The 17,705-nt window shown below is 35.8% G+C and overlaps 1 protein-coding gene across 2 annotated transcripts; it reads right to left on the bottom strand.

The window, feature by feature from the left end:
• Positions 1-266: 266 nt before the first annotated feature.
• LOC120415816 (cuticle protein 21) lies at positions 267-16,599 on the bottom strand. 2 transcript variants are annotated; one of them, XM_039577440.2, is made up of 4 exons: positions 16,066-16,599; positions 15,847-15,921; positions 11,549-11,671; positions 267-1,205 (listed from the first exon to the last, which is right to left on the bottom strand). In XM_039577440.2, the coding sequence occupies exons 1-4, from the start codon at positions 16,318-16,320 to the stop codon at positions 879-881; spliced, it is 780 nt and encodes a 259-aa protein (XP_039433374.1). In that variant the 5' UTR covers positions 16,321-16,599; the 3' UTR covers positions 267-878. The 2 variants fall into 2 exon arrangements, with proteins under 2 accessions (XP_039433374.1, XP_052566586.1); XM_052710626.1 differs by lacking the exon at positions 15,847-15,921.
• Between the last annotated feature and the right edge of the window lie 1,106 nt (positions 16,600-17,705).

Here is a 17,705-nt window from a genome sequence, read left to right as displayed (position 1 = left end):
ATCATTTGATCATTTGATCATTTGATCATTTGATCATTTGATCATTTGATCATTTGATCATTTGATCATTTGATCATTTGATCATTTGATCATTTGATCATTTGATCATTTGATCATTTGATCATTTGATCATTTGATCAGTTGAGTTGATCAGTTGATCATTCAATGAGTTAATCAGTAGTTGACCAGTTGTTCAATAAGTCGATGTTACGATGTTGATGTTGATCAGTTTCTTTTCAGTTCATTCAAAAACAAAACAAAAAATGTTTATTTTTTCAATACTTTTTAACGAATTTTACTTTTCTTTTCTCGGCTTCAATTCAAAAACGCTGACTAACAATTTCAGACAAGTTCATCGTAAGGCGTCCCCTCTGCCGAATTATCCCACGGCGGCGTGGTTGCAAAAATAGATAATTTAGTATTTTGGTTTAACGGACGGTGAGACATTGAGGCACGCGGTAATGCACTGCGCTTTACTCCCTCTAATTGCTCACGTATGACAACTGGGTACACACGCGAGGGTGACGATATTAAATTGTTTTGATTTTTCGGCGGTTATTTTTAATTTATTTTTTTTGTGTAGTGACTCACGCGGGTTTTCTAGCCTGCACAGAGGACGCTTAAGACAAATTTGCGCTTTGTTCGTATTGGTGTGTACGAGGATAACGGTGTTTCCTTCTTACATAAAATTATTAACATTATCTCTATAATTATACAATATTATAAATTATAGCTTTTTCTTTCACGATGAGATACTAAATCTTGGGGAAGATTTTCTGGATGGATTTTTTTAGGGTTTGAGGAGAATGTGATAAGGGAAGAGTGGAACTAAACTCCAAAGTCTTGTCGTATCCGGCCGTTGTGGCCTTGGGACCTCCCTACTGGTACTGGGAGTAGTCCGGTCGGACCTTCTGGGGCTGGGCCTGGATGCGGGGCTGCTGGTGCTGGACCGGACCGGACTGCTGCTGGTACTCCGGGATGGGCTTGGGGATCTTGACGACGATGTCGGTGGGCTGGCGGCTCACCTCGGCCTTGAAGCCCTCCTTCGGGTCGGCGGTGTAGGTGACGGTCCGGATGAATCCGTCCGAGTCGACCACGGAGTAGCTGCCCTTGATCACGTTTCCTTCGCGCTGCTCCTTGCGGTTCTGGTAGTTGGTGAACTCGTCGTCCTTGACGTCGAAGCCGAACTGGTACGACGGGTTATGCTGCAGTTTTGGGGAAGAAAAGTTCAACATTAGAATCTGAGGAAAGTGCTCTCAAACAGGTAGTAAACTGATGGTACTCTAAGGCTAACAAAAAATATTCGTGCAAAAAACAACAATTCCGCCAGTGAGAATCGACCTCGTGAGCTTTGATTCATCAGTACCGTGCCTTTACAGTATCTCGACTATCACGACTCGTTAGTTGAAAAAAGCTCAAAAAAAAAAAACGCTCTTCAATTAAAACGAGGTCATTTTATTCTAAATCTACTGTCAGTTTCTACAAAGTAACAACCGCTCAGGTCAACAGAACATCGTTGCAGCCAACATTAATCACTCTTCAAGCCTCGATTTAATCGATACCCAATCGATTATGTCACTCGTCATCGTTACCCTTTCGACACACGAGCCAACTGCCCTAAAGCTCACTTCTCGTGACCATTTTAATGCCGCTGCTGCAGCTGATCAAAGTGAACAAATCTTAAGCCCAACAATCGGGTCACCACCTTTCACTTGCTCCAATTTCTTCACCGCCGGCAGCGCTGACTCCAGCTCCAGCCGGCCACTATTTATTTCTCTCACTTACGAGTCAGTGAGTATTTTATGGCTTATTATTCACCTGTTCGCTGTTATATCATCGCCAGAAATCATGTCGAACCCATTCATGCTCGTTGTTGTCTCCATTATTTGCAGGTCGTTTCCTGCTGTGCACTTGTGCAGTGTTGCGTGATTCAGGCAAGAGAAGAAAGAGTGTCGAAGGATGCAATTTTGTGCATCGCGATCGTTTTATTGTCTTATTTTTTTGTTGATGCTTTATGCAATCGATTGCACAAGTAAACTTGAACAGGTCGATGAATCAAAACGAAATAAAACATTTTGAGAAAGAGCTTTCAAGCTGAACCAATAAAAAAGCCTTGAACTTGAAAGAAGATAAAAGAGTGGAAATCAAAACGAGCAAGTTTTGAGGGTTTAAATAAAAATAATATTTTTTTAAACAAAGTTCAGCAATTTAAATTCATCATTCCCTTTCAAAGAAAATGGCAAAGAGTGTCACATAAATTATGCCCCTCTTGCCGTGCAGAACACATGGTCGCTCGTGGACCAACCTAGCAACTGCTGCAGCGAGTTGCAGCGTCTAATTTATTGGTTTAGAGTGACTAACCATAGCAAAAAGTGGGAAAATAAGAGAAGCGAAAATCAAACTAGTTCAAAATGGTTCGAAATTGGGTGCGTGCACGCGCAGATTGACGCAGTAATAACGCACAATTTTGTGTTTACGGGGGAACGATTGCGAGGCGTTATTTATGGGGGTAATTAAAAAATTGTGGCTTGTGGCAATTTTTTCTCGATTGGAGTTGTGTAATATAATTAAAGACTGTGTGAGAAAATATTTGCTCGTGACAGTGTCATTTCAGATATAGTTAGTTTGGATTTAATTGAATTACAATACTCTTAGAAACACATTTCTAAATTTAATATTTTTAGTTTCATGGTTTCCATAAGAAAAGAATCACCCTAAGCATTCGAAAGTGAAATGTCCAATTGCGTAATTGGAAAATTTGAGCATAATTTTCTTGTTGGACAATATTTCATCAATGAAAATTCGTGTTGGATTTTTCATCAATTTCGGTTACAAAATTCTTATTTAAATCTGTTCTAATAAGATGTGATCTGTGAAATTTTTATGTTGTGTTAGACCAGAATACTGTCTAACTGGATCTTTCTGAATAAGATTTTCTTACTGATGATAAAATAGATTATTTTTCTTACTAGAATTATTTTCTAATGAGAACAGATTTGAAATAGTTTCCTTACTTCAAGTCAAATACTTTTCAGAATTAATGGTCAGTCAGCGTAAAGAACGGAAACCCATGTTTTTATTAGATGTGATTTGGATTTTCTATTTTATACAATCCATTTATAACGATAAAATGTTTGTTATCCAATGCTTACTTTGCTCAATTTTGAGGATTTAGTTAGTTTTTTGTATATTCAACGTCCAGTGCTATTATGTGTAGAATTGTTTTGAAAAAAAAGAGGTTCTTCTCATAAAAAAATGCTTCTATTTTTAAGCTGCTACTATGCCCAGATTGTGCCATGGAGCACCAAATGAAGAAGGCCGAAAACTTGCTAAAATTTTGTTTTGTTATTTTTACAAGTTTTCAAAAATTGACCTTATAATTAAAAAAAATCATTTTTTTTTTGTTTTTGCACAATTTTCTTACCCAAAACTAAAAATATTTAACAAAATATAAAAAAATATTAGGCATTAAAATAACTCTTAGCGTGAACACTAGAATTTCACTAACAACGAAAAAAGACTGGCTCAAACTGATTACAAACAAAGGCAAAAATGTATTTTAAGATGTTTTCAGTTTATTGAACTAAAATATTAAATGAATTTTCCAAGTTTAAAAAAATCTGGCGTGACAGGCATAACTCATAAATTTTTCGACATGCTTGGCTCGTAAAAATTCTGACATTTTAACAATTTTAAGTAAATTTTTTGTGTATTTTGTTGAAAGCTAATGATACATACAAATAAAATTTGAACACCCTGATTTTAACAAGAAAAACTATGACTTTGATAGTCATATATATCAAAGCCACCCCGGAATTCAAAAAAATCCAAAAATAGTGCATGGACCTTGTGTGGCTTACCCTAGCTCATGTTTTACGAATAATCACCTTGAAAAAAAAAACCAGACCAGTTGTGTTTCAAAAATAAATTGAAGTCCTATTAATGTCATGGCCCCAGTTTATGATATTTAAAATACATAAGAAACCGAAATCGTTTTTTTTTTCTTATTTCGAGCCCACAGAAAAAATACTCAAATTAAAAAAAAAGTCAAGAATTTATTGATATATAGAATTCTCTAAAAGCAGCACAACTGTTACAAAGTGAAAAGCATTTTGTAATACTTTTTGCTAAACAATTTTTAAATAGCCAAGAAACTAAAAAAAAGATGCCCCTTTTTCTCGTTCTCGAACAACCTCGAGGGACAAAAAAATAAAATAAAAGTTGTACTTGTTTGCTCGTATAATTCGTATAATAGAATATACAATTACTAAGTTGATATCATATCTGATTATTAGGGTTAGTGAAATTTAACGATTTCGCGGACAGCGTGAAATCCGCGAAATTTGGCTTTTTCCGCGAAATCCCGTGAAATTTTATGTTTGTGTGAAAGCGTAGCGATTTTTCTCAAAATTATTTATCAAACTTAAAATGGAATAAAAATAATCTTATGAACTGCTGAAGAATTAGGCCCCCCCCCCCCTTAATTACCAACATAGGGTAAGTGATTTTTGACGATTTCGTGGACGACGTGGAATTCACGAAATTTATCAATTTTCTCAAATATTTTTTTTTAAATAGCAACTTAATAAATATTTCATCCAAAAAAACTGTTTAATTAAATATTATTAGTTTTCAATTTATAAGCATGAATATATGTGTACCGTAAACTGGGGTCAATCGGGACACATGGGGCGAATTGGGACGACAGTTTTAACCATGTTGGAGCACAATATTTGGATTTTTGTGGTTGGTTTCGGTTAGAATAGATTCAGGCCAACAAAATGTGTTCATCCATTTCAAAATTTAAAAGCTTTAAGTGCACTAAAAACTGCTGTCCCTATTCAGACTGTAGTCCCGATTCACCCCAGATTACGGTATGTCAAGTTGATATAAACCATTTGAAGATATTTTCAGATTTTTAGTTTTTTTAGAAACTAACTTAATTTAGTAATATTTTCATTCGCTGTATTAAAAATTTTACTGCTATTTTATTTGATAGGTATAGTTTTGAAAGAAATTTAAAGAATCAAGCTTTGTTTTATTCATAATAAAATGAAGAGCATTTTTTATCTTTGGAATCCCATTTTAAAAACATATCAAATTGTTTTTGGGCCTTTTTAATTTTAACGATATTTGTTTATTTGGGTGGATGATTCCCGTGATAGTTAAAAATTACTTCTTTTTGTTTTCTCTTCTCATTTAGAATAAAAATTTCGATTTTGTAAAAAAAAATATTTTATTTTTGCAAGTTGATTTTAAATTTAGTTTTTGAAATTTGAGCTAAAGCCCTTAAAAATATGTTTAATGGGCTAAATGTCGCAGAAAATTCAATTTATTTTACTCATTTTGACTGGACAAGATTGTTAAATCTTGCTTTGATATGAAATTCAATAAAATGTAAAATGATATAACAGAAGCAAATTAGCGAAAACATTTTAGCTTTATTAGTCGAATATTAAAAGAGCAGTTCAGTAAATGAGAATACGCGTACCCTACATTTTGTTTCAAAATATATATAGGTAGCCCATCCATAAACACGGAGGATTATTTTTTTTTGAAAATTAGGAGAATTTTTTTCTGTGTCGCATTCAAATTTAGTGAAGATTTTTTTTAGTTTATTGAAGAATAATATATAATGAAGCATAAAAAGTAGTTTCTGTGATTTAAACATAGGATTTTCAGAGTTATTTTAACATTTTTCAAGTTCCGCGAAATTTGCGTGAAATTTGGTGTTTTGAAATTGAGGTCCCCGTGAAATTTGCCATTTTCGAGCTGTCGGAGATAAGCCTGGTAGAAAATATTAATAATAATATTTCATGATTGACTGTGTTTCGTATCGTAAATAGTTACTACGATCGATTAAATAAATGAATAAATTAAGCGCTTGTCTGTTTATCTGTGAAAAGTTCAAATAATGCGAGAGAGAAATATCGTTCACACACACACTACACCACCAATGGTGTGGTGAAGATGGTGAGCGTAGCCAAAGTCGAACGTTGCCGGTTCGGCTCAACACCAATGAGCGTAACGAAATGAGAGAAAGAGAATCTCTACAAACGAGAATGTGATTTCCAAAGACGTCGGTCTGCGAAGCTTCGGTGAGAATTTAGTTCTGGAGAACAATCAGTCTATTCGCGAACTTTGGAGAACTAAGCACGCGCTGCGTTTGGAAAGTTTTGAAAAGCCTGAGAAAATGGCGTCTTTCCACGTCAGCTACGACAATGGCGCAGAAGGAGGAGTACGAACTAAGTGGTGAGTTTAATACTGGAGGCCTAAGAAATTAAATATTTCTGGTGTGACTGAGGAGAAATTTAGAAATTTGTTGTGATGAGTCGTGAGACGAGATTTTTTTCTCGTTGGCCACAAGTTAAAGATTGCGTTGGACATGCTATGTGTTGGTGTGACAAAGACACATAGAAGCATGAGACGAGCTGTGAAGTGAGACGAGAATTTGTTCTCGTTGGCCACAAGTGTAAGATTACGTTGGACATGCTGTGTTGGTGTGACAAAGACACATAGAAGCATGAGACGAGCTGTGATGATGAGAAGTGAGACGAGAATTTGTTCTCGTTGGCCACAAGTGAAAGATTACGTTGGACATGCTATGTGTTGGTGTGACAAAGACACATAGAAGCATGAGACGAGCTGTGAAGTGAGACGAGAATTTGTTCTCGTTGCCCACAAGTGAAAGATTACGTTGGACATGCTATGTGTTGGTGTGACAAAGACACATAGAAGCGTGAGACGAGCTATGAAGTGAGGCGAGAATTTGTTCTCGTTGGCCACAAGTGAAGGATTGCGTTGGACATGCTGTGTTGGTGCGACAAAGACAAAGCATGAGACGAGCTGTTGAGATGAGGAATGAGACGAGAATTTGCTCTCGTTGGCCACAAGTGGAAGATAGATTGAGTTGACAATCACTTATAGAAGCATGAGACGAACTGTTGAAATGAGAAGCAAGATGCGTATTTGTTTAAGAGTGACGAAGACATAGAGAAGCGGAGAAAGAGAAAGGTGCAGAGAGAGAGCCAAAGACGGATACAAAGTGACACAGAGACGGTGACAGAGAATAAGGAGACAGAAAGAGACAATGACAAATAAAGACGGAAACAGAGAGCGACATAGACTTAGAGAGACGGAAACAAAGGGATGAAGATGGAGAGAAGGAGACATGAAGATACGGTGACAGAAATATGCGTGAGATAGTGACATAGAGAGACGGAAACAAAGATATGAAGTTGAGAGGTAGATCAACAAAAAATAAGTCATAAGCCAAGAGGATGGATGCTTATGAGATGGTTGCTCATTAGCCACAAGGATCGTGAGACGAGCGTTGCTCGTTGTCCATGAGGATAATTGTTTATGATGAGGCCGCAGTCCGTTGGTTAATAACGTGAAGGTCGTGAAACGAGCGCTGCTCGTTGGCCAAGAGGGTGGTAGAACGTTGCTCGTTGTCAACGAGGATGCAAGATGGGACAAGCATAACTCGTTGCTCATTAAGATGGATTTTTGTTAGAGGAACGTTGCTCGTTGGCAATAAATGGTAAGATCCTTGGGACAGATGTAGCTCGTCGGTCACGAGAATGAATGTTTGTAAGACGTTGGTTGCTCATAGGCCATGTGTTGCTTGTTGTCAACGAATGTTGTGAATTTTTTAAGACGGAGTTTCTTCGTTGGTCAGAATCATGGGATAAGCGTTCCTAGTTGGCCAGGCGTTTGGATGGTTATAATAAGAGTGCTGCTCGTTATTCATGAGAAAGAAAACTTATAAGACGAGCGTTACTCGTGGTTCACTGATTCAAAAATCCATTTGAATTAAACGTTTCTCGTTGGTCGGTGAGATAGATGATTAGGAGATAGGCATTGTTCGTGGTCGATAAGCTGAAAATATGAGTCATTGCGCTAGCTAGAACACGAATGACCATGCGACGAGCGTTGTCAATGCCGTAGAGCAGTGAGATGAGCGATGTTCGTTGACTTTAAATGTGAAGGATCGTAGACGAGCGTTACGCGTTGTTCGATAAGTTGGAGTTTGAAGAAGAGCGTAAGTTAGAACAGACGAGCGTTGCTCGTAGGTAAGAAGTATGGTGAGCCATGTGACGAAACGAAACATGTGTTAGACGAGTGTTGCTCATTGTCAGATAAGTTGGATTTTCTGAGACGAGAATCGCTCGTTTGCTACACAATTTAGACCTGTGAGAATAGCGTTGATCGTTAGACACGAGGATTGCAGACGAGCGTTGCTCGTTGCTAACAAGTGCGCAGAGCCTTGAGATGAGTGTTGCTTGTTGGTAGCAAATGCGCAAGGTCGTGAGATGAGCGTTGTACGTTAACTAAAGACGTAAAGAACCGTCAGCCAAGCTCTTCGCACTGTGCACTTGATAAGTTGGGAGTTTGGAGAAGAGCGTAAGTGGGAAAATTGTGAGAAAAGCGTTGCTCGTTGGTAAGAAGTATGGGGAGCCTTGTGGCAAGTGTTGCTCGTTGACAAAAATTAACAGGACTGTTAGACGAGTGTTGCTCGTTGTCGGATAAGCTGGATTTTTTGAGACGAAGGAAAGAATTGTGAGAATAGACACGAGGATTGCAGTATGTGAGACGTGAGTGAGACTAACAAATGCGCCGAGCCTTGAGATGAGCGTTGCTCGTTTACTAAAAATCAAAAGAACCGCTTTGCGCTGTTTTAAAAGTTGCGAGTTTGGAGAAGAGCGTAGGTTAGAAATTTGAGAGTCAAGCGTTGCTCATTGTTAAGAAATGTGCCGAGCTGATTTGATTTGATTTGATTTGATTTGATTTGATTTGATTTGATTTGATTTGATTTGATTTGATTTGATTTGATTTGATTTGATTTGATTTGATTTGATTTGATTTGATTTGATTTGATTTGATTTGATTTGATTTGATTTGATTTGATTTGATTTGATTTGATTTGATTTGATTTGATTTGATTTGATTTGATTTGATTTGATTTGATTTGATTTGATTTGATTTGATTTGATTTGATTTGATTTGATTTGATTTGATTTGATTTGATTTGATTTGATTTGATTTGATTTGATTTGATTTGTTTTGATTTGATTTGATTTGATTTGATTTGATTTGATTTGATTTGATTTGATTTGATTTGATTTGATTTGATTTGATTTGATTTGATTTGATTTGATTTGATTTGATTTGATTTGATTTGATTTGATTTGATTTGATTTGATTTGATTTGATTTGATTTGATTTGATTTGATTTGATTTGATTTGATTTGATTGATTTGATTTGATTTGATTTGATTTGATTTGATTTGATTTGATTTGATTTGATTTGATTTGATTTGATTTGATTTGATTTGATTTGATTTGATTTGATTTGATTTGATTTGATTTGATTTGATTTGATTTGATTTGATTTGATTTGATTTGATTTGATTTGATTTGATTTGATTTGATTTGATTTGATTTGATTTGATTTGATTTGATTTGATTTGATTTGATTTGATTTGATTTGATTTGATTTGATTTGATTTGATTTGATTTGATTTGATTTGATTTGATTTGATTTGATTTGATTTGATTTGATTTGATTTGATTTGATTTGATTTGATTTGATTTGATTTGATTTGATTTGATTTGATTTGATTTGATTTGATTTGATTTGATTTGATTTGATTTGATTTGATTTGATTTGATTTGATTTGATTTGATTTGATTTGATTTGATTTGATTTGATTTGATTTGATTTGATTTGATTTGATTTGATTTGATTTGATTTGATTTGATTTGACGTTAAGATGGGCTTGAATTACCAGCACAATTCAAAGAGCAAGAATCGAGCTGGTGAGAGAGATATGAAATATTTTGTGGTTGTGGTTTGCATTTAGTGGTGATCGAGAGGATAATGGATTTTGTTTTACCGCGAAAACTTAAATCAAGAACGAGCTCGGAAATCAAGCCCAAATATGAAGTTTTACAACAATAGTACAGGAGGGGGTGAATGTCGGAGATAAGCCTGGTAGAAAATATTAATAATAATATTTCATGATTGACTGTGTTTCGTATCGATTAAATAAATGAATAAATTAAGCGCTTGTCTGTTTATCTGTGAAAAGTTCAAATAATGCGAGAGAGAAATATCGTTCACACACACACTACACCACCAATGGTGTGGTGAAGATGGTGAGCGTAGCCAAAGCCGAACGTTGCCGGTTCGGCTCAACACCATTGAGAGCAACGAAATGAGAGAAAGAGAATCTCTACACACGAGAATGAGATTTCCAAGTCGTCGGTCTGCGAAGCTTCGGTGAGAATTTAGTTCTGGAGAACGACCAGTCTATTCGCGAGCTTTGGAGAACTAAGTACGCGCTGCGTTTGGAAAGTTTTGGAAAGCCTGAGAAAATGGCGTCTTTCCACGTCAGCTACGACACGAGCGTGAAAATTCACTAAGCCTACTGATTATTCATCAATTTAGAAAGACTTTTTTATTTTCAATAAATGCATATTACTTTTTTTATTTACAATTATGTCATAGTTAACCTAGTAATATGAATAATCACCAAAAAGTTAGAAATATTTTATTTTCTGACTAGATTCCGTCATTAGTTTAAAAAATGTTAATGTTGAAAGCAAAAACAATATTAAAAAAAAAAACATAGGATTTGCCGAAAAACCTCAACATAATAACAAAACAAATCTAAACCGACCCATCAAATTTCACCAGGGGAGAAGCTCTACAACTCTTCTGCCTCACCAGCTCTTTTACGCCTTGACCTACCGTAACAAACCACCTGGGCCGTTGGTAGGTTGCCCGTGGTCAGTTTATTGGAGGCCGTTATCCAACCATTTTTCACTTTTTCTCTGTTTACATCGCGTCTTCCCCCGAGCAATTAATTTGTACTGCTTGTTTACAGTTCATAATTGTGGGGTGCATCATTGCGATCGATGCTCACGGAAGACTCATAAAACTTGTCTCCAACTCCAACGTTGTCCAAACGGACGATCAATTAAGCCGATGCAGCGACGTCTTTGGTCATATAAAGTCAGGACCCAGTGCCATAATTAGCTCGCACATCAGGTTTGTGCACTTTCTGCATTGAAAGTTACGAGTCAAGTTACGTAATCCGTCACTGGGGGTCAACGTACAAGTACCGTGACCGAACTGGATGCTGTGTGTGTTGGACTTGCGAAACTGGTTCGATGCAAAATGGGTTTGCAATCATATGATTTAGTGCTTCTTTTGGTCAACGGAGCGATTAAACCTGGTCGTCTTGGGGTTGCAGTTGCATGCGGAAGAGATGCTCTAAACTGGACCCGTCTAGGAAGTTGCCCCTCCCCAAACTGACCACAACCCCTCTGGGTGTAATCGAGACCACTTGCTTTTAAAGGTTGCGATTAATTTTCTACAATGCTTTTCATATGCTAGAAAACTGACAATATTCCAACCTTAGCTGTAAGACCTTGGACACCCTACCCAATTGGTCCACCCAAACGAAATCGAAAGTGTGCAACCCCCCTTGGTCCCTTGCGGACCAATCTGGGATGGCCGCGGCGGCAGGTCTAAACTTACGTCATAGTCCTCTTCGTCCTCCTTCTGGCCGCCGCCGAGCGACTGGTACTGCTGGGCCGGACGGGGCTTGGACACCTTCAGCTGCTTTGGCTGGGCGTACTGCTGCTCCTGGACGTACTGGATCTATTTGAGGCGGAGGGAGTGGGAGGAAAAGAGATTTGGAGGTTAGGTTGCAGTAGGGCACGTTGGGTCCGTTGCAGAGTCCGGGTGAAGAAGTCAATAAATTAGCAAAGCGGAAGTTCGTGTCGGAGAAGATAGGATTAGAGAGAAGAGTAGCTAGATTGGTGGAGTTGGTTTGAAGAAGGTGAAGCTGGACGAAACTGTCCTGTTGATGTATTGTTGCTGCTGTTTTTGTTGTTGATGCTGTTGTTGTTGTCGTCGTTGTTGCTGTTGGGGATGTAAGAGTATTTTGGTTTGTCCAAGTCCACGAAGTTCATGGTTAAATAATGTCTGCTAGTAGGCATTAAAGTTCGCTCGTTTGGTGAAATAAGGAGATAATTTGTGCAAATTTTATTTTGAGATGTTGTCTCCCCCTTCAATTTTTTTCTAAAAATCAGGAGGAAAAATAATAATAATGGCTAAAATTAACATTTTCATTGGAAAACCTTGTAATATCGATTGTGTACTAGGTATATATTGAATAATGCTTTATTTTATATTTCAATCAAATAAAGAATTTTTAATTTATTTACACATTATAAACATTGAGATCGCTGATGAAAAAGTTGAAGAAAATTATATGTTCATAGATTTATTGATATTCTGTAAATTTTTAATACAGTCCAGACTCGATTATCCGAAACAAGAAATTTAAAAATTTGAGGAAATTTCCCAAATTTAAATCTCAAATTCTCGTATCTTTGGCAGGTAAAGGAATCGGTCCTTTATGGGATGGGATATAATTTGCAAATTTCAACAAATTGTTTTCAAATAATTTTGATAGAAACTTGCTTGTTTACATTCAATTAAGCTATTTATTGCTCGATATTAATTGAAAACGCCAAAGTGCACTGACATGCCAACATTACGGGCCTGATGGAATTGCATGCCGTTTCCTTATTTGATGTTTGAATTTCCGATCTAAATTTGTCTTAATTAATTATTGGAAAAAATAGAATTATTTTTTTATATAATCTTGAAGATGACTAAAAACTGCATCAATTTTAAAAATATTTAAAGGGAACCAATAATTTGTAAAACTAGGTATTAACTCTGAAGTAAATATGAATTAAAAAAATTGTTTCAAAATAAATTTTGATAATTTGTGAGTGACCCGAGTTTTTATTTATATTTTTATCACCAAATTGCCACAACTTCTGCTCTTTTTTTTTTTTAGATTTTTGCATATCATTTTGTTAATATTTCATAATTTTCAAATATTTTTTAATGTAATACTTCGTTAAGAGCCATTAAAAGACATTCTCAAATGTTTTAAATATTAGTTAAGTAATTAAAGTAATTAATCATTTTGACCCAGAAATTTGAGTAATCAATTGGCAAACTGGCAAAGAATAAATGCTATCCTCTTTGTTTGGCGGTTTGGTCCCTGATCACGAATCTGAGGGCTAGTTTTTCGATATCTCGTATATTTAAAAGGGAACCAATAATTTTTAAAACTTGGTATTAACTCTGAAGTAAATATGATTTAAAAAAATGTTTGAAAATAAATTTTGATAATTTGTGAGTGAACCGAGTTTTTATTTATATTTTTATAGTCAAATTGCCACAACATTTCCTTTTTTTGTTTTAGATTTTTGCATATCATTTTGTTAATATTTCATAATTTTTGAATTTAACATGATTTGTGTTAAATAATTCATGCTGTTTATTGTTTTTTCCTAATAAACTAAAAATATATGACATTACTAATGTTAATAAAAAAATAATCCTTCAATATAAAAAATTAAGAGAGTCCATGCCCAAGACGAAATTATTAAAAATCATTATAAAAATTTAATCGTTAAAAGGGAGACAAAATTTCTCATTTTGATGGTTTTCTTCACAACACAGTAAATTTGATGGTTGAATATAACCTCTTTTACGATGTAGTTTTACATGAATTAATGTTGAAAAACTGTAATTACAGGGAAAAATATGTAAAGTTACACATTTTTAGAGGTAATATCACACTTTTTCAAAAACAATATCTGTTCACATACCAAAATGAAAATTATCATGATTTTTAAATTGTCTTTGATTTGCAATTTTTTAAAGTCTTTGTCTTAAACATTTATGCAAAGTCTTTCTGAAATGTCCAATAAGTTTTTTTTTTGCTGTGAATTACAGTGCACTCAAAGTTAAAATTGTACCACGTTTCAGTGTTTTGCATGCACGTGTTTGTGTGTTTTAACAGTAGAGCAGTTCTCTACGGAATCGGTCTTTCTTCTTTAATTTTAATTTTTGTATTTTTTAATCCGGCTGAAACTTTTTTGGTGCCTTCGGTAAGCCCAAAGAAGCCATACAAATTTGACAGCTGTCCATTCAAAAATGATATGTGAAAATTCAAAAATCTGTACCTTTTGAAGGAATTTTTTGATCGATTTGGTGTCTTCGGCAAAGTTGTAGGTATGGATATGGACTACACTGAAAAAAAATGATACACGGTTAAAAAAAATTTGGTGATTTTTAATTTAACTTTTTGTCACTAAAACTTGATTTGCAAAAAAACACTATTTTTATTTTTTTTCATTTTTTGATATGTTTTAGAGGACATAATATGCCAACTTTTCAGAAATTTCCAGAATGGGCAAAAAATCTTTGACTGAGTTATAATTTTTTGAATCAATACAGATTTTTTCAAAAAATCAAAATATTGGTCGCAAAAATTTTTCAACTTCATTTTTCGATGTAAAATCGAATTTGCAATCAAAAAGTACTTTTGTGAATTTTTGATAAAGTGCACCGTTTTCAAGTTATAACCATTTTTAGGTAACTTTTTTGAAAATAGTCGCAGTTTTTCATTTTTTTAAAATAGTGCCCATATTTGCCCACTATTGAAAAAAATATTTTTGGAAAGCTGGGAATGGGTGTAATATTGAATGTTTGGCCCGTTTGAAATGTTAGTCTTGATTTTAAATTTTTGAATATATTTTTTTCGAAAATATCGGAAAATTTCACAAATGTTTCATATTTTAACATTGTAAATCGGACCTATAGTTGCTGAGATATCGACATTAGAAAATGGTGGGTTGTTTGGGTGAGACTTAGAAAACATCAATTTTCCTGTTTTTTAACCTTTGCATGGCAATATCTCAGCAACGAAGGGTCGTATGAACAAAATCCGAAGAAGAAAAATATAGAGAATTTTCTCAGCTTTTCAAACATATTTTTTTTAATAGTGGGCAAACATGGGCACTATTTTAATAAAATGAAAAACTGCGACTATTTTCAAAAAAGTTACCTAAAAATGGTTATAACTTGAAAACGGTGCACCTTATCAAAAATTCACAAAAGTACTTTTTGATTGCAAATTTGATTTTACATCGAAAAATGAAGTTGAAAAATTGTTGCGACCAATATTTCGATTTTTTTTTAAATCTGTATTGATTCAAAAAATCATAACTCGGTCAAAGATTTTTTGCCCATTCTGGAAATTTCTGGAAAGTTGACATTGACATATCAAAAAATGAAAAAAATTAAAAATAGTGTTTTTTTGCAAATCAAGTTTTAGTGACAAAAAGTTAAATTAAAAATCACCAATTTTTTTTTTAACCGTGTATCATTTTTTTCAGTGTAGTCCATATCCATACCTACAACTTTGCCCAAGACACCAAATCGATCAAAAAATTCCTTCAAAAGATAAGGATTTTTGAATTTTCACATATCATTTTTGTATGGACAGCTGCCAAATTTGTATGGAAAATTAAATGGACAAACTACACAGCAAATTCTGATGTTCGTTTTCAGTTAATATTTACTAAAAACTGCACTACTGAAATTTTCAGTTAGTTTTTTGCTGAACTTCAGTAAAAATTTGTATGGAGCTGTCAAAGTTTGCTGAAATTTCAGCAAGTTTTCATTTACTGAAAATTTCAGTAGTGCAGATTTCAGTAAATTTAACTGAATTCAGTAATGAGAAATTGGTGTGTAATGTTGCAAAATGGCTTCTTTGGGCATACCGAAGGCACCAAAAAAGTTTCAGCCAGATTAAAAAATACAACAAAAATCGAATGATCGAAATCTGAGAGAATTGCTCAGTAGTCCTTGTCCAATTAGTGTAACTTGGTCCACAGTGTGACAGAGGTGCACTACAGAGATAAAGAAGCACATGCTACTCGCTTTTCTTTTCCCAAACTCACTTGCTGCGGCTGATATTGTGGCTGGTATTGAGGCCGAGCCGGTTGTTGCTGTGGCTGCTGGTACTGCCGTTGGATCTGTTTCAAGGGGAAGGATTGGGAACATTTTCATAACCCGTAATTTTCACGAAATCACACGCTTAGAGTCCGTTTTTCACTAAACACCATCACTGTTATTCCAGGTCACTGAGCTCCCGATCCTGATGGAGTTTGATATCTTACCTGATCCTGCACATTATCCCGCACGCGGAGCTGCTGACCCTGGCTGAGGTACTGCGGCACGTGCTGCTGCTCCTGGGCGCCCTGCTCGTAGATCGGGGTCGCATCAGCCCGCTGCTGGGCCGCTCCGCCCTGGGCTCCGGCTTGGGACGCAATCTGCTGGTAGTACTGACGCAGGTAGGCAGGATCTATGGCTTGCTGGGGGAACGCAGAGGCAAGTCCTGCGCACAGGACCGACACTAGCACTATCGCACGCATCTTCACGGATCTAAACTGGTATCTCTCCCGAAACTAGGTTGGCAACACTGCGCTCTGATGTTCCTCCCAGAAAAATTTCTTCACGAAATATCTCGCACACACTATCACTGCCACCCTATTGCTCGCGACGGCAATAAGTCCTCTCGTCAGCTGTTGAACAACTTCTTCAACACTTTAACCAAAACACAGACAGCTGTTTGCAAAAACTAAATCGTTAAACACTCTGATCACCAGCGCAGCTCGGCGAAGGTGAGATCTACAGTGAGCTACGGCTGGAATGGACACGCTGACTTTTATACACTCTGGGCCGACCGAGGGGGCTGCACTTTTTCGGCTAGCCGACCCAGGTGGGGCTCGAGCGTTGACGAGCGCGATCGTCGACGGTTTGGAGGCTCGGTCCGGGTAGGCCCCTTTCCAGACGGTCGCTAGACGGCCGGCGATGACGATCGGCTAGGCGACGCTCTATGGGATTCAGATTTGATGGCATACGGTGATGTTTCGTGAAGTTTTGATGAAATTGATTTGGAAAACTGTTACTAAAATATGTTTGGACAATTATTTAATTTTCATAATCAATTTGATGTTAGACCCCTGACTATGTGTGTTAAAACTGTGTTTAATGCTTTTACTTTAACAATTTTAACAATGTATTTTTTTAAAGATTTCAACTGTGCACTTGGGTGACAACAATAGATAACTTCGAGGCCACTATTTTTCCAATTTGAACAAATATCATCGAATCCCAAATTACTTTTGCAGGATCAACTCGGACCGAAAAATCAGAAAGATTCAGAACTTCTTAATAATCGAAGTGCAATCAGCTGAAATGAATTCAAAATGCATATTCTACGTTGTTTTTCAAATTTAATATATTTGGACTTTTATCATTGATTAAAGCACAGTTTAGAATGATTCAGTTTTTTCATAATTTCCAGCAGCGATCGAAGAGTCATCATCAAAATAAAATCATTTGACGCTTATCAATAAATAATTTAAAGTGGTGCTAACAAGGAAAATCACCAAAATTCTTCAACTGATTGATTTTTTTCGAGAAGTTCGGGAGCGATTTTCTTTTGCGTGATTCGCTTCCTCTCTCTTTCGCGGGTGAAGGAAGTTCGCAAGCGAAAGAGATTTTTTGCGATTATTCCATCGCTGATTTCCAGAAATTGACAGATAATGCTGAAGTTTACTTTCAGCATTTCCGTCGTGAAACTATTTACTTCTCTTGTATTTCTACAACTACATAATATTCTCTAACAAAAATAATAGAATAAAATATTAATTCCTTTCAATAACAGTGGGGAAAATTGTTATTTTTAGCACCAAAATGGTTGCTGAAAAGTTGAATGGTGAATTTACTCATCACATGGATGTTTGACATCAAA

Source organism: Culex pipiens, chromosome 3, assembly GCF_016801865.2.
Source record: "Culex pipiens pallens isolate TS chromosome 3, TS_CPP_V2, whole genome shotgun sequence".
Taxonomy (NCBI): domain Eukaryota; kingdom Metazoa; phylum Arthropoda; class Insecta; order Diptera; family Culicidae; genus Culex; species Culex pipiens.
Note: the sequence above shows the minus strand (reverse complement) of the source record. Positions and strands in the feature narration are given on the sequence as shown.